This window comes from Schistocerca gregaria, chromosome 1, assembly GCF_023897955.1.
Source record: "Schistocerca gregaria isolate iqSchGreg1 chromosome 1, iqSchGreg1.2, whole genome shotgun sequence".
NCBI lineage: Eukaryota > Metazoa > Arthropoda > Insecta > Orthoptera > Acrididae > Schistocerca > Schistocerca gregaria.
The window spans coordinates 316,634,099-316,658,978 of NC_064920.1; the positions used below are offsets into that span (position 1 = coordinate 316,634,099).

Sequence of the window (24,880 nt, forward strand, 5' to 3'; positions counted from 1 at the left end):
CTTGTGCAACTTTTCAGTCTTGAGCTACGGATCGTGGGATGATCGAGCGGTTGTATACAATTGTTAGATATAGGTCTATTATTTCGGCGTGATCTGGAAGGAAAGTAATTGGTAGACGATATGGATAGGAGATCTTGCTTTTATTGAGTGATCTAAGCTGCTCCGCTTAACCGAGGACATCTGTTCTAAGTTCCTCTTGTTGGAAGTTACTATAGATTCGAATTCTCGAATATTTACTTCTTCTTTGGTGAAAGACTTTCGGAAAACAGTGTGTAGTAAATCAGCTTTAGTGACACTGTCATCAATAACATTACCATTGTTATCGCACAATGAAGTCATTAGCTGTACTTTACATATGACCAGAATCTATTTGGGTTTTCTGGCAGATTCCGAGACAGGGTTCGTTGTGAAAGCTATTAAAAGCATCTCGCATTATAGTTCGCGATAAATTTCGAGCTTCTGTAAAATTTCGTCAATCTTGGAGATTTTGTGTTCTTTTAAATTTGGCGTGCTTTTTTCGTTGCTGCTGGAACACTGTTCTGTTCTGCTTTGTGTACCACGGGGAATCAGTAACATTTATTATTAATTTGTTTCTTGCATATCTTTCAACTGATGTCGATACATTTACCTGGAGTCAAACATTGTCTGGTCAACGATTACATAGCCAGATCGGAGGGAGGGAGTGGAGACTGTCTCTTAGAACGGCATCAATCGAGTTTTTATCTCATTTTTTTAAATAGGTGTACGCTGCATTTATACGATATCGTCTACCAGTGGAGTTCGTTGAGCTGACTAAACGATTGTGTGACAATACTCGCCTTTCTTGTTCTAATCTTATCTGGCTCTGAAACTTCCTGGCGGATTAAAATTGTGTGCCAGGCCGAGATTCGAACCTGGAATCTTTGTCTTTCGGGGCAAAGTGACTTTATCGACCCGCGTCTCACGACCCTCCCTCACGGCCCCAATTCCGCCAGGACCTGTTCACCTAGCTTACAGGTCCCAGGTTCGAGACCCACTCCAGCACACAGTTTTAATCTGCCAGTAATTTTGGGCTGCTAAGTGCTAATTCAGTCTTGTCTGTCTCTTCCATAAAAGCAATCTGATAAGTCTCTTAGACTGATGAGAAGTACTCAAGAATTGGTCTTAAAAGCTTTTGTATGGCACATATTTCATGACTGAATTACATTCACAGAATTACATTTCCTTAATATTCTTCCAATGAATTTCAGCCTCGCATCTGCTTTTCCTGCAGTTTTAAGGTTTTCGCACCTGAATCGGTAAAAATGGGACCCTTACAGGATCAGTTAATTGTTCGTCCGTCTTTTCTCAGGAATAGGAAGACTAGACTATCAAGGTGACATATGTGCCACATATTAAGGTCTACCTTCCCTTGACTGTATAGAAAATTGGTGTCTGTACGACTGTATACATAGTAATATGCGACTATATATATATATATATATATATATATATATATATATATATATATATATATATATATATATATATATGACTGTATCGACGTATCAAGGTGACATTTAATTGAAACTTCTAAGTCAGTGCGATGAAAAGATACGGCCATTTATATCACGTATTTTGACACTCGCAAACTCACTTATTAAAACATATAGAGTACTTCCTGATGACCTGTAAGCAAGAAATTAAATTAAATTAAATTAATCAAAGGAGAAAATCCAAAAACTGTTAATTTGTAATTATAATGGTTCAAATGGCTCTGAGCACTATGGGGCTTAACTTCTGAGGTCATCAGTCCCCTAGAACTTAGAACTACTTAAATCTAACTAACCTAAGCACATCGCAAACATCTATGCCCGAGGCAGGAGTCGAACCTGCGACCGTAGCTGTCGCGCGGTTCCAGACTGAAGCGCCTAGAACGGCTCGGCCACTCCGGCGGGCTTGTAATTATATCTCACCTAAAAAAAATATTTGTGATCTATTATCCGACTGTCTGTCTGTTCTTCTGTTGTCAGCCCTTTTTCTCAGGAATGATTAGACGTGTATGTTGCCTACACCGATAATGAGGGATGGATGAACTATCTGTATGAATAATTAAGTTTGTGCAGAATCCTGGTAGCGTGAATCTTGCTCGCACTTAACCGGATTTTTTTTTCCTTTATGTGACCATTCCACTTTAGGTCCCTGTGCATGATTACGGTAGTTACTGTTTCCAGTTACTTGTCACCAAAAGTGACATGGGTCAGTAGTGGGTCATGTCGGCTATTCATGCACTTTTTTTTTACATTCAGCCTCCCTGCACCAACCATCGATCCTCAAATGAAAGTAATCTTGTGCTTGACAATTCTTTCTACTCCTCAGATGTATGCACTGGGTGGATATAATTAAGGTGTAGCTACTAGCAGCGGTATGCGTGGTGTATAATCATCGAATGGAAGCGAAACTTGGTAGATATGCTGATACGTTAATGCGGAACAGAATTACGCTGAAAAAAATTAGTCCCAATTTTTACTACCAGGCACAAACATCTCGTCGACGTCTCCGGCGCTCACATCGAGCAGATTGTGGAAGCGGCGGTTAATCATAAAATCAGCATTATGATCCTCTCACTTGTTTGACCATTTCTGCTCACAACCCGTTGCTAATCCATTACACACGGAAACATTTTCATTTAATAAAATTGCAACCAAATAGCCATATACAGTTACTTTGCTTAACATTTTACATTTACATTTTACATGTTTGCATATTCATTTATCGATTTCACTCTTTTACTGCACAGTTCTGTGTGATATCGTTCAGAGGCTTCGTTCACATACACATGTTGTGGTTGGGTCGTGATACTTTTTTTTCTGCAGATTAGATGATGACAGACGTGAATAGAAAGTCTAGTTACGACATGTCGCTGTTCGAAGTTCGGTGCTGCCCATGAGCGGTTCGTCATTGCTTCGTTGCCATAGAACTCCGGCCATATTTTTTCTCGTTTGTCCTCCATGATCTCCAGCTGCTTTCTGGAAACCCTGGTGTGTCGCATCATATATCGAAGTCTTATGCCATCAATTAGGAATGTCTCTCTCAGTGCTCTTTTTAGATAAGTCGATTTTACCTTTTCTAGTCTTTCTAAATTTTTTTCTGTCAGGTGGTCCTATATAACCTCCATCCCATAGGCCAGGATTGGCAAGATTTTTGTGTTGAATAATTTCATGGCTGTTTCTAGATTGAGTAGGCGGATGTTTTTGATGTCTTGTATTGCTGTTATTGCTTGGGCTGCACGTTCTGTTGTATGTTTTGTAAAGCATTTGGCTGTTGGTTGCAGTGTCACTCCTAGGTATTTAAAGTCTGATGAGATCTTTATTTTTTTGTCCTCTGATGCTGATTTCCGGATTCTTGGGTGTTTAGGCTCCTTTCTGAAAATTACCGTTTCTGTCTTTGTTATGTTTATGTGTAGTTTGTGTTCACTGCACCATTTGTCTATTTCCTCAATGATTCTCTGCAGCTTCTGTATGTCTGTTGAACCTACGGCTATGTCGTCAGCGTATGCATACACATACACATCTTCTTCATTTTCTCCAATTCGGAATACTTCTTCAGTGGCAATATTGTACAGCAAAGGGCTCATTGGGTCACCCGGTAAGACTCTGTTCGATTGCAGAACGGGGTTTCAAAAAGAGAGGTTGTCTGATATTGTGATTGAGTTGTATTTGCGGAAACATTTCTATACGTCATTCTTGCATTCACAACACCAGATTTTACCCGGTGGCCAAAACTGATTTGTTCCCAGCTTAAATTGCTTCCCCATTAACGCATTAGTGGTTTCACTCCCATGCAATAATTACAGCCTACACTGGATCTCTGTGAGTAGTTGCGCTTTAATTACAGCCGACCGGTATGTGACTGTATTACATGTACAAAATTTTGTGTTAGATTAACATTTTAAAAAAAAATCCAGGTATATCAATGGTCAGATGTAGCCACGTTTTTACAGAGAAAATGTCTCTTTCGTGTAGATTTGCTAGAACGTTCGAAATCGTAGCAGTTGTAATCGTAGCAAATGTAGCAAATGTAATACATTGCGAATACATAGAAAGAAGGATCCTTTATTGTAGAATTATATGATAGCGGAACAAACACTGGTAGCAGCTACTTCTGTAAAATACCTGAGAGTATGCGTGTGGAACGATTTGAAGAGGAATGATCATATAAAATTAATTCTTGATAAGGCGGGTGCCACGTTGAGATTCATTGGGAGAGTCCTTGGAAAATGTAGTCCATCAACAAAGGAGGTGGCTTACAAAACACTCGTTCGACTTATACTTGAGTATTGCTCATCAGTTTGGGATCTGCACCAGATCGGGTTGAGAGAGGAGATGGAGAAGATCCAAAGAAGAGCGGCGCATTTCGTCACAGGGTTATTTGGTAAGCATGATAGCGCTACGGAGATGTTTAGCAAACTCAAGTGGCAGGCTCTGCAAGAGAGGCGCTCTGCATCGCGGTGTAGCTTGCAGTCCAGGTTTCAAGAGGGTGCGTTTCTGGATGAGGCATCAAATATATTGTTTCCCCCTTCTTGTACCTCCCGAGGAGATAACGAATGTACAATCAGAGAGATTCGAGCGCGCACGGAGGCTTTCCGGCAGTCGTTTTTCCCGCGAACCATACGCGACTGGAACAGGAAAGAGAGGTAATGACAGTGGCGCGTAAAGTGCCCTCCGCCACACACCGTTGGGTGGCTTGTGGAGTATAAATGTAGATGTAGATGTAGAAATGTGGTCCACTGAACGTGCGCAAGACTAAACTGAATTGGTTCCACTTGTTGGTGTGTGGCAGGGCGGCGCGGTGCTGTGCAAGATGGTGAAGTACGGGCAGCCGCTGGGGCCGTACCTGAGCTCGTTCGTGCTGGTGGTGACGGCGCTGGACCGCCACCAGGCGGTGTGCCGGCCGCTCACCTACTGCTCCTGGACCTACCAGCGCTCCAGGGCCATGATGCGCGTCGCCTGGGCCGCCGCGCTGCTCTGCTGCGTGCCGCAGGTGCGGCCCCGTGCCATTCACTGAACCTGTACCTGTTATCATAATGGATGTATTTACACTACTGGCCATTATAATTGCTACGCCACGAAGATGACGTGCTACAGACGCGACAGGAAAAAGATGCTGTGATATGCAAATGATTCCAGAGCATTGAAACAAGCTTAGCGCAGGTGGCGACACCTACAACGTTCTGACACGAGGACAGTTTCCAACCGATTTCTCATACACAAACTGCAGTTGACCGGCGTTGCCTGGTGAAACGTCGTTGGGATGCCTCGTGTGAGGAAAAGAAGTGCGTACCATCACGTTTCCAACTTTGATAAAGGTCGGATTGTAGCCAATCGCGATTGCGGTTTATCGTACCGCGACATTGCTGCTCGCGTTGGTCGAGATCCAATGACTGTTAGCAGAATATGGAATCGGTGGGTTCGGGAGGGTAACACGGAACGCCGTGCTGGATCCCAACGGCCTCGTATCACTAGCAGTCCAGATGACACGCATCTTATCCGCATGGCTGTAACGGATCGTGCAGCCACGTCTCGATCCCTGGGTCAACAGCTAGGGACGTTTGCAAGACAGCAACCATCTGCGCGAATTGTTAGACGAGGTTTGCAGCAGCACTGACTATCAGCTCGGAGACCGTGGCTGCGGTTACCCTTGACGCTGCATCACAGACAGGAGCGCCTGCGATGGTGTACTCAACGACGAACCTGGGTGCACGAATGGCAAAACGTCTTTTTTCGGATGAATCCAGGTTCTGTTTACAGCATCATGATGGTCGCATCCGTGTTTGTTGACATCGCAGTGAACTCACATTGGAAGCGTGTATTCGTCATCGTCATACTGGCGTATCACCCGGCGTGATGGTATGGTGTGCCATTGGTTCCACGTCTCGGTCACCTCTCGTTCGCATTGACGCCACTTCGAACAGTGGACGTTACATTTCAGATGTGTTACGGCCCGTGCCTCTACCCTTCACTCGATCCCTGCGAAACCCTACATTTCAGCAGGATAATGCACTACCGCATGTTGCAGGTCCTGTACAGGCATTTTTGGGTACAGAAAATGTTCGACTGCTGCCCTGGCCAGCACATTCTCCAGATCCTTCTCCAACTGAAAATGTGTGGTCAATGGTGGTCGAGCAACTGGCTCGTCACAATACGCCAGTCACCAATATTGAACTGTGGTATCGTGATGAAGCTGCAATGGCAGTTGTGCCTGTACACGTCATCCAAGCTCAGTTTGACTCAATGCCGAGGCGTATCAAGGCCATTATTACGGCCAGAGGTGGTTGTTCTGGGTATTGGTTTCTCAGGGTCTATGCACCCAAATTGCATGAAAATGTAATCACATGTCATTTCTATTGTAATATATTTGTCCAATGAATATCCGTTTATCACTGCATTTCTTCTTGGTGTAGCAATTTTAATGGCCGGTAGTGTACGTTTGCGCTGTTCAGCCAGAACCTTATTCTGCCTACCTAATAGCCGGCACGGATAACAGAGGGCGCGTCGTGGCATGGAAGGAATGAGGTCTTGGTAGGTCGCTGGAGAGAGTAGGCTCCACATATGCACACACAAGTCACCTAATTCCCTTTGATTCCGGGGACTGGGGCGATAAGCTCTGACCAGCAGATTAATTGGAACTCGTCACTGTGTTCCTCGAACCACTCCATCACACTCTTGACCTTGTGTCATGTCGCATTATCTTAAGGAAAAATGCCACTGCCGATGGAAAACATTAATGTCATGAAGGGGTGTACGTAATTTTCAACCAGCGTACAATACTCCTCGGTCGTCATGGTGCCTTGCACGAGCTCCACTTGACCAATGGACACCCATGTGAATGTTCTCCAGAGCATAATGGTGCCGCAGCCAGCTTGTCTCCGTCCCGCAGTATAGGCGTCAAGGAGCTGTTCCGCTGGAAGACGACGGATTCGCTCCCTCCCATCGGCATGGTGAACAAGGTATCGGGATTCATCAGACCATGCAAAGCTCTGCCACTGCTCCAGCGTCCAGTTCCCATGATCACATGCTCATTTCGGTTGTAGTTCCCAACGTCATGGTGTTAACTTTGGCACATGCATAGGTCATCGGCTGCAGAGGCCCACCATTAGGCGTGTTTGGTACATTGTGTGTCCAGACACGTTTGTACTCTGTCCATCATTAAAGTCTGATGTTAGTTCCGCCACAGTTCGCCGTCTGTCTTGGTTTACCATTCTGCCCAGCTTAGGACGTCCGAAATCTCTAATGAAAGGTGACCGCCCAACCCCCGACGTTTGGGCGTGGTTTCACCACGTCTTGAAGACACTCTCCACAGCATCCCTCGAACGCCGACAAGTTGTGCAGATTCCGAAATCCTTGCGCCAAGGCTCCCGACCATCACAATCTGCAGTCGGTCAAAAAGATTACACGCCTTCCCCATTCTACCCATGGACAGTAGGCTCACTGATGTTGCAGGCACTGTAGGTGTGTCTGCCTAATAGTCATTCCTCGCCAGGTGACGCTGCTATCGCCTGGACGGGTTTATATCAATAGTAGGTCGGTGGGCATGATGATCGGGCTGATCAGTGTATGTGTATGTGTCTTCTACATCTCCTCCTAAACTACTGGATCAGTTTTAACCAAACTAGGTACATCTATCACTAACTGCCTGGAAAGCCTCACTGTGGGGGTAAGAACCACCTACCCATCATATTTCAGGAGATGTGACCTTATAAACAATGATACTTTATTGCTAAGAAGCACAGGTCCCCAGCAGTGGGATCGAATTTTTGAAGCCATCTATACGGTGGTGTAGGTTAGTGTCCCAGACATCACACCTTGCAGCCATTCACCGTGGTGGGCCGTTGTTTGCGAGTAATCGAGAGAAATAGATTCGCAAAATGAGGACTAGAAATAATGAATACAATAACGGGGGCGAAAATATAAGATCTTCAAACGGAAGAAATTAAATCGAAATTAATTCAAAAATAATTAGAATCACTAGTACAAACATTTCAAATGAAAAAAAAAGATATGCATAGGAAAGACTAAGAGTAAATGTAAAAATTAATTCCATGATCAGAATGACGTGACAAAGCGTTAGAAATTCTTAAAAAACACATTTAAACCAATTATTTGAATAAAAATAAGGACCAAGCTCATTTTAGTAAATATTTAAAAATAAAATTTTTTGAAGCATCTGAAAGCACTCTCCATAACCTTCCGCACAAGAGGCTCATATACGGTAACCACTAAGTAACAACGCCACTATCTGTACAGCTGTCAGTTTTAAGGCTCTAGAATCACAAGCATAATTACAAAATTATTTTTCCTCGATTACTCGCAAACGAGAGCCCACCAAGGGTGGGATACCCGGTACCCCGCCATACATCACCGTATTCCACTCTTGGGGACTTCTCCTTGTGACACATTCCTGTAGTCGAGTCAACTTAAGTAAATCCCTGATACCTGGCAATGCTTTTGACAACTTTTCAACTACGGTGGAAAAACGGCTGTAGACGAAAACAATAGCTCTCTAAAGAGCTTTGAAGAGGCTGTGCTATAGAGAAGTCTACAAAATCGCGAAGCAGCAGCAGTTATCGTACAAAAACTGTGCGGGATCATCTCATCCTAAGTCCACCGCAGGAGTTAAATAAACAATATGTATTCTGCATACTACGTTTCTCAGTCTGGATACTGTACTTATACACTACAGATTATACAGATTTCTTTGTACGACTGTTTTATAATTTCAAAGGTGTTTTCATGAATGCATGGAAATAAAATATTTTCGATATTTCCCCTACAAATATAGTTAACTTCTTTGTTTCTCTGTCTAATAAAAAATTAACAAAATGAATACCTGAGCAATTCTGGGTCTGCAAGCTACTTATCAATAAAAATGATCAGCAACAGCGGTGGAAGACTTCTGGCATGTTGCATGTTATTCCGTGCTTGGCTTACCTGACAAGGCTGAAACTATGTTATTTTTTATTTGTGCATAGCAGCTCTAAATTCTGACCATTGCTTTCTCGCAATATAATTGTACGCCTTCTCAAAATTTTATTATCGTGAAGACACCCTTAGTCAAAGGTACCAAAAAGCTATTTGCAACCGGTTGGCTGTATAATTCCCATGTTTGAAAATTATGTACGGTTTCTAAGAAACAGCCATGTTTAAACCTTCTGGCATAAGAAGTCATCCTCGTTCTGCCAGTGATCTTGTGAAAGAGGGCAGAGGAACGGACAGATGTTTATGGAACACTCTTGCCCCTGCGATGGGAAACTGCACCTAAAACGCGAATGAACCAGCAGCTATCAACGGTACGGAGATGCAGAAGTAAATGGAAACCACTACATTACAGACACATAATGTGCATTCACGGGATATGTAGCTTGTAACTGAAAAAGTGTCGTGATGATCTTTCCACCGACAAAATATTACGGACTAGTCCCCCTTTTCAATATCCGGCAGGGGACTGCAAAAGAAAAAGACAGGATAACCAACGAAAGATAACTTTCTACGCTTCACGATGTGGCATATCAGAAGTTTGAACGTGGTAGGAAAATTAGAAAACCTGAAATGGAAACTGCTAAGTCTCAGTCTACACAAAGAAACTGGTATACGCGACGTATTCAAATACAGAAATGTGTTAACAGGCAGACTAACTACGGCGGCAACGATTATATAAGGCAACAAGTGTCTGGCGCAGTTGTTAAATCGGTTTCTGTTGTTACAATAACAGGTTATGAAGATTTCAGTGAGTTTGAACGTGGTGTAGCCGGCCGGAGTGGCCGAGCGGTTCTAGGCGCTACAGTCTGGAACCGCGCGACCGCTACGGTCGCAGTTTCGAATACTGCCTCGGCCATGGATGTGTGTGATGTCCTTAGGTTAGTTAGGTTTCAGTAGTTCTAAGTTCCAGGGGACTTATGACCTCAGAAGTTGAGTCCCATAGTGCTCAGAGCCATTTGAACTATTTTTTGAACGTGGTGTTATAGTCGGCGCACGAGCGATGGAGCAAAGCATCTCCGAGGTAGCGACGAAGTGTGGATTTTCCCGTACGCCCATTTCACGAGTGTACCGTGAATATCAGGAATCCAGTAAAACATCAAATCTCCGAAATCGCTGCGGCCGGAAAAAAACCCTGCAGGAATGGGATCAGCGACAACTGAAGAGGACCGTTCTACGTGACAGAAGTGCAACCCTTCCAAAATTGCTGCGGATTTCAATGCTGGGTCATCAACAAATGTCGTGTACCCTTGATGACTGCACAACATAAAGCTTTATTTTTCGCGTGGACCCGTCAACACTGACATCGGACTGTTTATGACTGAAACATGTTGCCTGGACGGACGAGTCTCATTTAAAATTGCATCGAGCTGATGAAAGTGTACGGGTGTGGAGACAATCTCATGAATCCATGGACCCTGCATGGCAGCAGGGGACTCTTCAAGCTGATGGAGACAGTGTAATGGTGTGGGGCGCGTGCAGTTGGAGTGGTATCGGACCCCTGATACGTCTAGATACGATCCTGTCAGGTGACACGTACGTAAGCATCCTGTCTGATCACCAGCATATATTCATGTCCATTGTGCATCCCGACGGAATTTGGCAATTCCAGCAGGACAAAGCGATACCCCCCACACGTCCTGAATTGCTACAGAGTGGCTCCAGGAACACTCTTCTGAGTTTAAACACTTCCGTTGGCCACCAAACTCCCCAGACATGAACATTACTGAACAAAATCTGTGATGCCACGCATTTTGCTGTTCAGAAGAGACCTCCACCCCCTCGTACTCTTATGGATTTATGGACAGCCCTGCAGGATTCAATATGTCATTTCCCTCCAGTAACACTCCAGAAATTAGTCGAGTACGTGCCACGTCGTGTTTCGGCACTTCTGGTTCAAATGGCTCTGAGCACTATGGGACTTAACTTCTGAGGTCATCAGTCCCCTAGAACTTAGAACTACTTAAACCTAACTAGCCTAAGCACATCACACACATCCATGCCCGAGGCAGGATTCGAACCTGCGACCGTAGCGGTCGTGCGGTTCCAGACTGTAGCGCCTAGAACCGCTTGGCCACACCGGCCGACATTCGTTACGAATAGGAATGAAGGGCAGAGCTACTGTGAACAATTCAGTGATAGGGTTATTGTCTTCAGATTCACAGGAAACCAAATGCGACAACAATAGTTCAGGTATACATGACAAGGTCGGAAGTAGAAGATGAAGAGGCACAGAAAGTATATGAGAATACTGAACTGGTAATTCAGTAAGTAAACAGAGGTGAAAATCTAATAACCGTGAGGGATTAGGATGTGACTGTAAGGATGGGAGCCGAAGAAAGGGTTACTGGTAAATACAGACTTGGTAGTAGGAATGAGAGAAAAGAAAAACTAAATTGAGTTCTTCAGTTAACCTCAGCCAGCTGTAACGAATACTCTGTAACGAATAGTCTGTACAAGAATCACAGGCGGAGAAGGTACACTTGGAACAGGTCTGGAGCCACGGAAGGATTCCAGCTGGATGACATCATGATCAGACAGAGTTTCCGAAATCAGACACTAGAATGTGAGGCGTATCCAGGAGCAGATAAAGACTCAGATAACAATTTAGTAATGATGAAGACGAGACCGAATATAGTACGGACGAATCAGAATGTAAAGAAATAGGATACTAAAGTACTGAGGGAGGATGAGACAGTCTTGAATTTCGCTTAAGATGTGGATAATGCGAAAAGGAGTACCACCGTAGGCAGTTCGGCTGAAGAAGAGTGGACACCACAGATTTTGGAAAAATAAACTTGGGTACTAGGAGGGTAACTGTGAAGAAATCTCTTTTAATCGACGAAAGAAGGTAGTAGAAAAATGTTTAGGAAAAGATAGAAATATAGTAATGTAAATCGCTTAAGAATGAAATAAACAGGAAGTGCTATCAAAAGAAGGCGGAATGGCTACAAGAAAAATGGTAAAAAATCAAAAAACATATGATCGTCCGAAGTATCAACTCACCATGTAAGAAAGTAAAAACTACCTTGAGCCTACCTTCAATGAAATTAACAGCAAGGGTGACAACATTAACATTGCAATGAGAATTCCACTGTTAAACGCAGAGGGAAGAGCGTATATGTGGAAATAGTAAACTGAAGGCCAATATGAGGGGGAGAACTTTCATGATGACGTGACAGGAAAAGAAATTGGAGTCGTTACGGAAGACGTAGAGGATCCACTATTAAAGGCAGAATTTAAAAACCTCTGGAAGACTTAAAAGAGTAAAAAAATATATAAGGGATATGAACTATCTCTGATTGTTAATAATTGCTGCCTTTTGAATTTATTTTTGTTCATCAGATGAAACATTTTTCCCTAAATACTTTCAGAATTAGCCATAATAAAGGGATTTTGGATGATTCTCAAATGAAATTAGTTTTCAAGCAACGCAGGAAATATTTAATTACAGCATTTTCATGTGTCGCTGACAGTGAAGATATCGAGTAAATGTATAATCTGAGACCGTTAATTCTGATATGATTTGTTTAGATAAATTATTGGAATTAACTGTTAGTGACGGACAACATTACCAGAGAGAAGCAGATCCGACCTTAATTTAAAAAAACTCGTTTAGTGACAGATCTGGATTAACGCTCAAAACTTTTGACCGTCATAGAATGCAACCTGTAATTTATAAAAGAATCTCGCTTAGATAGATGGCGAATAAGAGAACTTCCATTACAATTGGATTAGTTATCTGTACGACATCGTAAGTTTTATTACCATTTAATTGAAATGCTATCATTGTAGCGTATTTACTTGCTAAAAATTACAAATGGCTGCAATTTGAACGGAAAGAACTTACGTCTTTTCTCGTAACACAGGACAAGAGAAGTGGGAGAATGAAGTTCGTTCAGCTCTCATATAATAAACACCAAAGCTAAACAAACCTAGATGTAATTACAAAGTCGCTGATAAACATATGACAAACATAGGTGGTATAATAAAAGTTCTTGAACAAGAATCGTCTTCAATTGTGCAACGAATCATCTACTGAATTTGGTGTGTAAAATCTATTAAACAAGTGATGTACCATCAGACTTTCGGAGAAACATTATCCACACAGATCCGAAGATAGTAAGAGCAGATAATTGCCAGTACTATCGCACAATCAGCATAAAGTACCAGGCATCTGGGCTTCTCACAAGAATAATATACAGAAGAATGGAAAAGAAAAGAAAAACTATCAGTTAGGCTTTAGGAAAGGTAAAAGCACCAGAGAGACAGCCTGACGTTGCGATTGATAATGGAAGCAAGGCAGAAGGAAAATCGAGACGCGTTCATAGGATTTGTCGACATAAAAAGCGTTCTTCAATGTAAAATGGCTGAAAGATACTAAAAATTCTGAAAAAATAAGAGTCAGATAAACGAAAAGATGGTTAATATACAAAATGTAGAAGAACGAAGAACGAAGTGCTGGTATGAAAAAGGGTGAAAGGGAGAGTGCAGTCGTTAACTCCTACTGTTCAATGTGTACATCGAAGAGGCAATGACACAAATAAAAGAAAGGTTCAAGAGTGGATTAAAATTCAGAATGAAAGAATATCAATGATAAGATTCGATGAGAACAATGCTATTCTTAATGAAAATGAAGAAGAATTACTGAATCTGTTGACAGTAATAAACAGTCTAAATGATTACAGAATATGGATTGGAAGTAAACCAAAAACAGGCCCAAATTGTGAGAAGTAGCAAAAATGAGAATAAAAAGATAGTCATTATCAACATTTGTGATGACGAAGTGGGTAATGTTAAGGAATTCTGCTGAACTACAAACAAACAAAATCCATGAGGGACGGAGCAAAAAGAAAGCACACTAGCACAAATAAAACGGGCATTCCTGTCCAAGGGAAGTCTACTAGTAACAAACATAGATCTTAATTAGAAGACTAAATTTCTGACAATCTACGTTCAGAGCACAGCATTGTATTGTAGTGAATCGTGGACTGGGAAAACCGAAATAGAAGAGAATTGAAGTGTTTGAGGTGTGGTACTATAGAAGAATGTTGAAAATTAGGTGGGCTGATAAAATGAGGAAAGAGGAGGTGCTATGCAGAATCGATGAAGAAAGGAACTCAGAAGAAGAAGAAGGTACAGGATGTCAGGACACCTGTTCAGGCTTCAGGGAATAGCTTCCGTGGTACTAGAGGAAGCTGTAGAGTGTAAAAACTGTAAAGGAAGACAGAGATTGTAATAGATTCAACAAATAACTGTGGACACAGGTTTCAAAAGCTGCTCTGATTTGAAAAGGTTGGTATAGCCGAGGAATTCGTGGTGATGTGCATCAAACTATTCAGAAGACTGATGACTCAAAGAAAAAAAAATACCAACTCCCCAGACTAGTCACATCATACCAGAAGATTTCGGCTGATTGGAGTTTAACCGCTTGCCTATGGCTTCAGTAGGAGACACCACATACGGGTAAGGGTTCGACATTCTATTTCTTGAATATTTATGTTGTCTTTTGAACCTAAGGATGCTATTCGTCCTTCAAGACGACTCATCACTGTTCTCGTTTGGCGGCTGTGAGAACATAAGTTGTTTTATCCCCCTGCTTGAGACCCTCATACACTGACGGAATTGGAAGGCCTTACGCCATGCACCGCAGGTCGAATATTCATTATACTCTGACTTGATGTTCCCTACATCTACATCTACATGAGTATTCTGCAAATCACACTTAAGTGCCTGGCAGATGGTTCATCTTGCCACCTTCTCAATAATTCTCTGTTATTCCACTCTCGAAGAGCGAGTAAAAAACGAACAGCTATATCTTTACGTGCGAGCTCTGATTTCCCTTATTTTATTGTGATGGTCGTTTCTTCCCATGTCGAGCGGCGTCAAAAAAATATTTTCGCATTCGGAGGAGAAAGTTGGTGACTGAAATTTCGTGAGAAGATCCCTCCGCAACGAGAAACGCGTTTTAGTGATATCCGGTATCATGTCCGTGACACTCTTTTCCCTATTTTACGATAATGCAAAACGTGTTGCCCTTCTTTGAACGTTCTTGATGTATTCCGTTGACTCCAACTGGTAAGGATTCCGCACCGCACAATAGTACTCCAAAAGATGACGGACAAGTGTGGTGTAGACAGTCTCTTTAGTAGATCTGTTCCATCTTCTAAGTGTTCTACCAATAACACACAATCTTTGGTTCGCCTTGCCCACAAAATTTCTGCGTGTTCTTTCCAATTTAAGTTGTTCGTACTTGTAATTACTAGGTTGAATTTACGGTCTTTACATTTTTTATTTATGTATAACCGATGTTAACGGATTCCTTTTAACACTCATGTGTATGACTTCACATTTTTCATTATTTCGGGCCAATTGCCAATTTTCACACCTTACAGATATCTCATATGAATCGTTTTGCAATTGATTTTGATCTTCTACTGACTTTACTACACGATAAACGACAGCTTCATCTGCAAACCGCCTAAGACGGCTGCTCAGATTGTCTCCTAAATCGTTTATGTAGGTAAGGAACAGGACATGGCCTGTAACACTACATTGTGGAACGTCAGAAATCGCTTCTGTTTTTTCGATGACTTTCCGTCAGTCACTACATCGAATATTGCTGTTTAACGTTTTTGCCACATACTGGAAAGCATTCAACCTCCTTTCAACAAATCCTTCCTATTGGCATATCTATAGCTCTACACGGCATGATTCCAGAAGTCGGAAAGTTATACCATTATCGCTTCTACATAGGCTGACCTACTGACGACGCAATCAGTACAGTCCTTGAAATTGTGGAGGGCTCCAGAAGAAAGGACGAAATAGGAATCATGTTAGATATTGCGAGTGCTTTTGAAGACGTGTGATGTTCAAGCGTCTCAGCTAATAAAGAAAAACTTTTGCAAAAAGATAACAAAAAGCCTCAGTCGAGTCTCTATAAGTTGTATCTTCTGCGAATTAACTATTGAATCTCTCCTTTTATTGTCAATTAGGAGAACACTGTCGGTGGGATAGTGACGTAGGCAGACGAAGCCCTGATGGTAGTACCTGCGAACTGTCTGGCATGGCTGGAAGAAATGGCATGCTTGAGCAAATGGGGCTATGGTGTTTAAATAATAAACTAGCCATAGCAGCACAGAAAGCTACGTACATACTACTCAAAAACCAACTATATCGGGCTAGAAACCGTACAATTAAAATAAATAACACCTACATATCGGCCAGCTAGGTCTGCAGATATCTAGGAGTACAGCTGGATGACATAATATTAGCACTCCGTCTTCAGGCCACGAGTGGCCTACCGGGACCATCCGACCGCCGTGTCATCCTCGGTGGACGATGCGGAGAGGAGGGGTGTGGGGTCAGCACACCGCTCTCCCGGTCGTAAGATGGTATTCTTGACCGAAGCCGCTACTATTCGGTCGAGTAGCTCCTCAATTGGCATCACGAAGCTGAGCGCACCCCGAAAAATGGCAAAAGCGCGTGACGGCCTGGAAGGTCACCCATCCAAGTGCCGACAACGCCCGACAGCGCTTAACTTTGGTGATCTCACGGGAACCGGTGTATCTACTGCGGCAAGACCGTTGCCATGACATAATATTAAGCTACCTATAAGTTTGTGCGGGCCATTACCATGAATTACAAGCTACCACATCGCTATACCCCATGCAGCAGTTGCCTTCGCAGCCAGTGCCTGCACGAGCTGCGATGCAACGTTGGACATCGAGCGAGGTGGCGCAGTGGTCAGGACATTGGACTCGCATTCGGCAGAATGACGGTTGAAACCCGCGTACGGCCCTCCTGATTTAGGTTTTGCGTGATTCCTCTAGAAAACTTCAAACAAATGCTGCAATGGTTCCTTTTAAAGGGCACGGCCAACTTCCTTTCTCATCCTTCCCTAACCCAATGGAATCGATGACCTCGCTGTTTGGTCCCCTGTCCCAAACGAAACAACCATTGTCGGACGAGCGCAAATGGACGTACTCCTTGAGTTTACTGGGGCCTGCGGTACAACACCTGTCGAGGCGATACTGTTAGTACTATGTATCTGCCCTACCGACATTCAAATACGACATACAGCAGTATGCTCCAGGTTAGATAAAGGCAAACTCGACCGAATACAAGTGATTACAGGGATACATCTACATTTAAATTATTACGCTGCAATTCACAATTAAGTCCATGACGGAGGGTTCATCGAATCTTTCCGTGCAAGCCTTAATTTATGTTACTTTATTATGATGATCTCTGTAGGTGGGCACCAACAAAATATTCACACTCTAAGGAGATAGTTGGTGATTGAAATTTCATTAGAAGGTCCTTCCGTAACTAAAAGTGCCTTTGTTTTAATTATTTCCATCCGAATTCGTGAATCATATCCGTTGCACTCTCTCCCGAATTTCACGATATTATAAAACGAGCTGCCCTTATTTCAACTCCTTCTATGTCCTCCGTCAACCCTGACTGCTACGGATCTTACTCCGTACAACAATATTCCGGAAGAATGTGGACAAGCGTAGAGTAAGCATCTCTTTAGTATCCCTGTTGCACTTTCTGTGTATTCTGTCATTAAATCGCAGTCTTTGGTTCGCTTTACACACAACGTTAACTACATGATAGTTCCAATTTAAGTTATTCATAACTGTAATCCCTAAGTATTTAGTCGAACTGACAACCTTAAGATTTGTGTGACTGATCGTGCAAACGATTTGGGTCCGTAATTCAGCGGATTACTCGTACTTCCTTTCATAGGTAGCGGTGTGACTTGGGCAACTTTCTAGATTTTAGCTGCGGATCTTATGACGAGCTTTTAAGTTAGCCTTGTTTACAACTGACGCGAATTCAGGAATATTTACTTCGTCGTCTTTGGTGAACGAATCTCGGAAAACTGTGTTTAGCAACTCTTCAATGGCACCATCATCAGTAACATCACGATTGTCGACGGGAATTGGAGGTATTGTTTGCGTCTTGCCCCTGGTGTACATTACATCCGACCAGAATCTTAGGGTTTTCAGGCAAATTTCGAGACAGAGTTTCGTTGTGAAAACTATTAAAAGCATCTCTCATTGACGGTCGCGCTAAATTTCGAGCTTCTGTAAAACTCCGTCTATCTTTAGGATATTGCGTTCTTTCAAATTTACATGCTTTTTTCGTTGTTTGTGAAGCAGTGTTCTGACCTGTTTTGTGTACCATGGGATCAGTATCATCTCTGCCTTATTTGTCTGGTACATCTCAGTCGCCGCCGACACTATTTCTTTGAATTTAAGCTGCATCTGGTCTACGTTTACGTAGTGAGATTGGGAACAGTGGAGACTATCTCTTTTGAAGGCATGAAGCGAATTTTGATCTGCTTTTCTAAATAGATATATTTTGTGCATACTTTTGGTGAGTGTGGATGTTCGGTCTTCAATCTCGCTACAACTTTGTGGTCACAAATCCCTGTACCCATCATGATTCCCATTTGCACGGGATTATTTGTACCTAAGAGGTCAAACACGTTTTCGCAATCATTGACACTCTGGGTGGACCGCTGAACTAATTGTCCAAAATGATTTTCTGAAAACGCATTCGGTATGATACCGGACCACGCTTTATGCCTACCACCGACGTTAAACATGTATTTTCGCCAGCCGCATCGAGGATAAGTTGAAGTCACCACCAAGTATAATTGCTCGAGTGAGGGTACTTATTTGGAATCAGACTTCAGTTTTCTTTGAACTGCTCAGCAACTGTATCATCTGAGTCGGGGGAGGCGGAGGGGGGGGGGGGGGGGGGGGGCAGCTACTGTCGTAAATGGAACGAATTATTAATTTATTTCGGTTGTCAAGTATAGCCTCTACCCATACTAACTCACTTCAATTTCACTCCAAGGTAAGCTACTACTGAAGGCAATAAACACTCCATCACCAACAGTATTTAATCCGCCCCGTTAGAACACAGTTAAGTCTTTTGCAAAAATTTCGGCGTACTTATTTCCGGCTTTAGCCAGCTTTCCATACCTATAACGATTTGAGCTCCTGTGCTTTCTATTAGCTCTTGAATCTCTGGTTCTTTTGCAACGCAGTTACGGCAGTTTATCACTACAACACCAGTTATCACTATGTCTACCTTCCTGTGTTTGCACTGCACACTTTTAGACTGACGCCCTTTCTGTAGTTTTCCGAAACTAACTTAAAAAGCGCCCAGCCGCTCCACACAGGAGTCGCTACCCGCGTAGCCCCTTCCTGTATGTAGTGGGCTCCTGACCTATTAGGTGAAACCCGGAAATTCATCACGGTACCGCGCAAATCGAGGACTCTGCAGCTTACTCGGTCACAGTGCCGTCTGAGCCTCTGATTTAAAGCCGCGATTCGGCACTGTACCAAAGGGTCACAGTGGACAATCGACGATGCTACAGATGGTGAGCGCCTCATTCATCTCGTAAGCAAGACTGGCAGTTTTCATCACTTCAACTAGCCGCCCGAAACCAGAAAGAATCTCTTCCGATCCAAAGCGGTAAACATCGTTAGAGCCCACTTGAGCCACCACCTGCAGTTGGCTGTACTCTGCGTTCTTTATGGCATCTGGAAGCAGCCTTCCCACATCTGGAATGACATTCTTCGCGCCAAACATCGTTCACAACTATGAGTAATCCCACCCTTTGTGGATGCCAGACCTTATGGGACGAGAGACTTCCTCTGGAACAGGGCGAGTGTAAGTATCAGTAACGAAATTCAACTCCGGAGAATAGATTGATGGCAGAGCGAAAGAAATGATAGGACCACCGATAGAGTGTGTATAACTTATTCCCAAGTGTTAGAGACGGACTCGCATTGCGCTTGGATGACGCAGCTATGGAATGGTGCATTTCATGGCTCGACATGATCCTTACCCCGCCCACTTACTCAGAACAGGGAGATGGTGGTGGTGGTGGTGGTGGTGGTGGTGGTGGTGGTGGTGTGTTGGGGCTTATGGGCGCTCAACATCGAGGTCATCAGCGCCCTGACACACATTAAAAGGAACGAATGTGGACAGACCTAAGAAAACTAAAGCACACACTCAAAGAAAGCAGGAAAAGAAGGAAAATGCTACATAAGAAAGTAAAAGCTAAGGAAAGGGGAAACATAGCAACAAGAATGTCACAGGAAATTGTTATTGGCTGGCCACTTACATAAAATATGGGCGAGCTTGTCACACAGTGGGGAAATTAAAATCCTCTCCCTAAAATCTTTGTAAAAACATTTGACATGGCACACAACTTTAAAACTTTAGCCACATTCGTCCGAGTGTTGCCTAAAAGTGAAGGCAGGTCCGCTGGCAAGTCAGCCGCGGCCCGCTGGTCAGAAAATAAAACGCAGTCCAATAAAACGTGTCGCACAGTGACCTAGACGCCGCAAGCTCTCGCCAGAGCAGTAAGCCATGCGTCATAGGGCTGAGGCCTTTTCGAAGCCGAGTGAGGAGAACCTCGTCCCGTCGATGGGGCTGAAAGAAAGTACACCACACAAGCGTTGTGGGCTTGACTATACGGAGCTTATTGTCAGTCACTTCCAGCCACTCATCCTCCCACCGACGCATGACCCGTGAGCTCAACAGCGAGGTGAGTGCGTGCAAGGGGATAGCACACTGAGATACTTGTGGGGCGAGACACGCCTCCTTGGCTGCGATATCTGCCCTTTCATTCTCAGCAATGCCGACATGCCCCGGAACCCTGCAGAAAGCTACAATCTTCCCCAGTAGCTGTAGTCAGAGGAGGGCATCCTGTATGGTCTGGACAATTTTGTCTGCCGAATACAGACGTTGCAATAAATGAAGGGCACTGAGTGAATCGGAACAGACAAGAAATTTTGGAGAGGAAGAATGTCTCATGTGCTCCAGTGCTCGCAATATCGCAGACAATTCTGCATCAAAGACAGCAAAAGTCTGAGGCAGTCGGACCTTGAGGACACGATCCGGAAAAACAACTGAGCAACCAACAGAATCCCCTTGTTTCGACCCATCCGTAAAAACAGCTACATAGTCGCGGTGCTCAGATAAAATGGCAGAAATTGCTGCATTAAAAACGGTGGCAGGACTGCAATCTCTCTTGTACTGCAATAAATCTAAAATCACTCCGGGCCTCTTCAGTAACCAGGGTGGCAGTCGGTTAAAACCCTGGATTTGGGGTTGTACAGACTCCACACCCAGGGACTCTAGTACACGTTGCACAAGGATCCCAAACGGCAACGTAACCCGGGGACGGGGGGAAAAATTTGGTCCAGAGGTGGATGGGCAACAAGATGGTGAGCAGGCGAGCTGGGCGCTGCAAGAAACTTAAAAGCCTGGCGCACCGGCAGGAGATGCCGCCGGATGGTAAGTGGCGGTTCCCCAGCCTCAGCACAGAGGCTGGGTATGGGACTGGTCCGATAAGCACCTGTGCCCAGTCGAATCCCAGCATGGTGAACAGCGCCAAGGATCTGCAAATAAGAAGGCGTCGCTGACCCATATACTGTGCACCCATAGTCCAAGCTGTCTGCGACTGTGGAGAAATAGGGACACCTGAACATGTGGTGTACCCTTGTAATTTCCACCATACAGAAAGGGGGAACGAATAGAACAATCAGAGCTTGGACGTAATTGATCAAAATACCGAAGGATAGTAGTTACTAAACTCTGCTGCCAGTATAATATTGATACTGCATTTTAAGTTTACTGCATGGAACATTAGGCTACTGATGCTGATGTATGGGCCAATACGCCTGGTAATCAAGCGGTTCAAGATAAACGAGGTTCAGAGCGTATATGCATAAGAAAAACCGCAGAACGACATAGCAAAGGAGCTCAACAAGGTAAAAGGTCATCGCACGTTACTAGTTCGGAAGTAGATGATGATGTGTGAGAACTGGATGCTGATGAGTTGGACAGTTATGATGTCTTCATTTAGAGTGCATTGCTGTTCAAACTGCAGCAAAAAAATAGTCATTGCAGCACAAATGATAACGTGGAGCCGGCCGAAGTGGCCGAGCGGTTCTAGGCGCTACAGTCTGGAACCGCGCTATCGCTACGGTCGCAGGTTCGAATCCTGCCTCGGGCATGGATGTGTGTGATGTCCTTAGGTTAGTTAGGTGTAAGTAGTTCTACGTTCTAGAAGACTGATGACCACAGTAGTTAGGTCCCATAGTGCTCAGAGCCATTTGATAACGTGGAGGCTCGAGTACTGTCCAACCACGTATTATGATTTAGCAGCATTTTAATTTGGGGATAAACATAGATGTAGATAACTGCGTGATCAGCAGGTTTCACCAATTACAAGACCGCTAGTTACCACTTTAAGGAATTGGGGACAAAAAGTTCTGTGGGGGTAGGTTTTTCTTTCACTTTTACTGCACTCTTCTTGCTCTCTTTCATTTTTGCTTTTTCTGTTGATATGTCTGTAGAATTTTACTGTAGATGTTTAACATTACATATTCTGTGTTACATTGAAAGAAGTACAGGAATTGCAGTAACGAATACAACAATCAGCCTTAGAAACGCAAGACAACGAGGTCACATGCAACAGCAGCAAATACATAACAAAGAAGGGATACGTCTAGAGTCATGTTGTCGTCGGTCTTACCCCCTCAATCAAACTCAAGCTTCACCGATGAACATCACAGACTGCCACTCAACGCCCCAGTTGATTCCGGCTATGCACCACGCAAGTCTCTGTTGTCTGTGATATGGTGTCATCAACAATCGGCGAGATTTCAACCCAGCTTCCAATAACCTTAAACTTCCTGGCAGATTAAAACTGTGTGCCCGACAGAGACTCGAACTCGGGACCTTTGCCTTTCGCGGGCAAGTGCTCTACCAACTGAGCTACCCCAGCACGACTCACGCCCGGTACTCACAGCTTTACTTCTGCCAGTATCTCGTCTCCTACGTTCCAAACTTTACAGAATCTCTCCTGCGAACCTTGCAGAAGTACCACTCCTGAAAGAAAGGATACTGCGGAGACATGGCGTAGCCACAGCCGCGACCGTAGCAGCAGTGCTGTTGCGAACTGAACCGCCTAGAACCGCTCGGTCACAAAGGCCGGCCACCTTGGTTCATCTAGGCGGCCGGTCACTCACCAGTTGCCCGTCTATTCGCCCGTACACATCTCAACAGCAGTTATTCACCTCATCATCTACGGCCCGTAGTGCACTACAGTTCCCTCGCCGCCGGTTTTTGATAACGTCCTTTCGCCATTAATATTAAGGAAAGACAAACCTAAGTTCCTAGCATTTGTAGACTTAGAGAAAGCTTTTGACAACCTTGACTGGAATACTCTCTTTCAAATTCTGAAGGTGGCAAGGGTAAAATACAGGGAGCGAAAGGCTATTTACAATTTGTACAAAAAGCAGATGGCAGATATAAGAGTCGAGGAACATGAAAGGGAAGCAGTGGTTGGGAAGGGAGTGAGGCAGGATTGTAGCCTCTCCCCGATGCTGTTCAATCTGTATATTGAGCAAGCAGTAAAGGAAACAAATGACAAGTTCGGAGTAGGTATTAAAATCCATGGAGAAGAAAGAAAAACTTTGAGATTCGTCGATGACATTGTAATTCTGTCAGAGGCAGCAAAGGACTTGGAAGAGCAGTTGAACGGAATGGACAGTGTCTTGAAAGGAGGGTATAAGATGAACATCAACAAAAGCAAAACGAGGATAATGGAATGTAGTCGAAATAAGTCGAGTGATTCTGAGGGAATTAGAGTAGGAAATGAGACACTTAAAGTAGTGAAGGAGTTTTGGTATGTGGGGAGCAAAATAACTGATGATGGTCGAAGTAGTGAGGATATAAAATGTAGACTGGCAGTGGCAAGGAAAGCGTTTCTGAAGGAGAGAAACTTGTTGACAACGAGTATAGGTTCAAGTGTCAGGAAGTCATTTCTGAAAATATTTGTATGGAGTGTAGCCATGTATGGAAGTGAAACTTGGACGATGAATAGTTTAGACAAGAAGAGACTAGAAGCTTTCGAAATATGGTGCTACAGAAGAATGCTGAAAATTAGATGGGTAGATCACATGACTAATGAGGAGTTATTGAATAGAATTGGGGAGGAGTTTGTGGCACAATTTGACTAGAAGAAGGGATCGGTTGGTAGGACATGTTCTGAGGCATCAAGGGATCACCAGTTTAGTAATGGAGGGCAGGGTCGAGGGTAAAAATAGTAGAGGGAGACCAAGAGACGAATACACTAAGCAGATTCAGGAGGACGTAGGTTGCAGTAGGTACTGGGAGATGAAGAAGTTTGCACAGGATAGGGTAGCATGGAGAGCTGCATCAAACAGGTCTCAGGACTGAAGACAACAACAACAACAACAACAACAACAACAACTTTCGCCATGCACGGTGTATCTTGACCACGGTGGCAAGCGAACAGAAATCATGGTTCAAATGGCTATGGGACTTAACATGTATGGTCATCAGTCCCCTAGAACTTTGATCTACTTAAACCTAACTAACCTAAGGACAGCACACAACACCCAGTCATCACGAGGCAGAGAAAATCCCTAACTCCGCCGGGAATCGAAACCGGGAACCCGTGCATGGGAAGCGAGAACGCTACCGGACGACCACGAGCTGCGGACGACAAGCGAACTGATTACACATTTAGCCGCTCTCCAAATGCTTCCACTCCTGTCCCGAGACCCAATGATTGTGCCCTTTTGGACGTTAGATAAATCGTTCAATTTCCGCATTACGACAGCGACTACAGTGTTTTCCGCGTTCGCCGGATACGCCTTATAAAACCCCCTCTGCAGTGCTGCCGCCAACCGTCTGTGTATTTGTACTAGTTTTGTGAAAAATTGACCTATGGATCACGTTTTCAAGCACTGCGTTCATTATCCAGTCCAGCGAGTAAAGCGTCGCTGTACACTAGCGGAATCAGGTTTGAGGAAACTTGT

General features: G+C 43.8%; 1 protein-coding gene across 1 annotated transcript in view; it reads left to right on the forward strand.

The window, feature by feature from the left end:
* The window catches only part of LOC126343367 (vasopressin V2 receptor-like), a 710,799-nt gene that overhangs the window by 619,981 nt on the left and 65,938 nt on the right, over nt 1-24,880 (forward strand). The window contains exon 7 of the mRNA XM_050001932.1: nt 4,801-5,001. Coding sequence (XP_049857889.1) covers nt 4,801-5,001 — 201 coding nt within the window. The remainder of the gene's footprint in view (nt 1-4,800; nt 5,002-24,880) is intronic.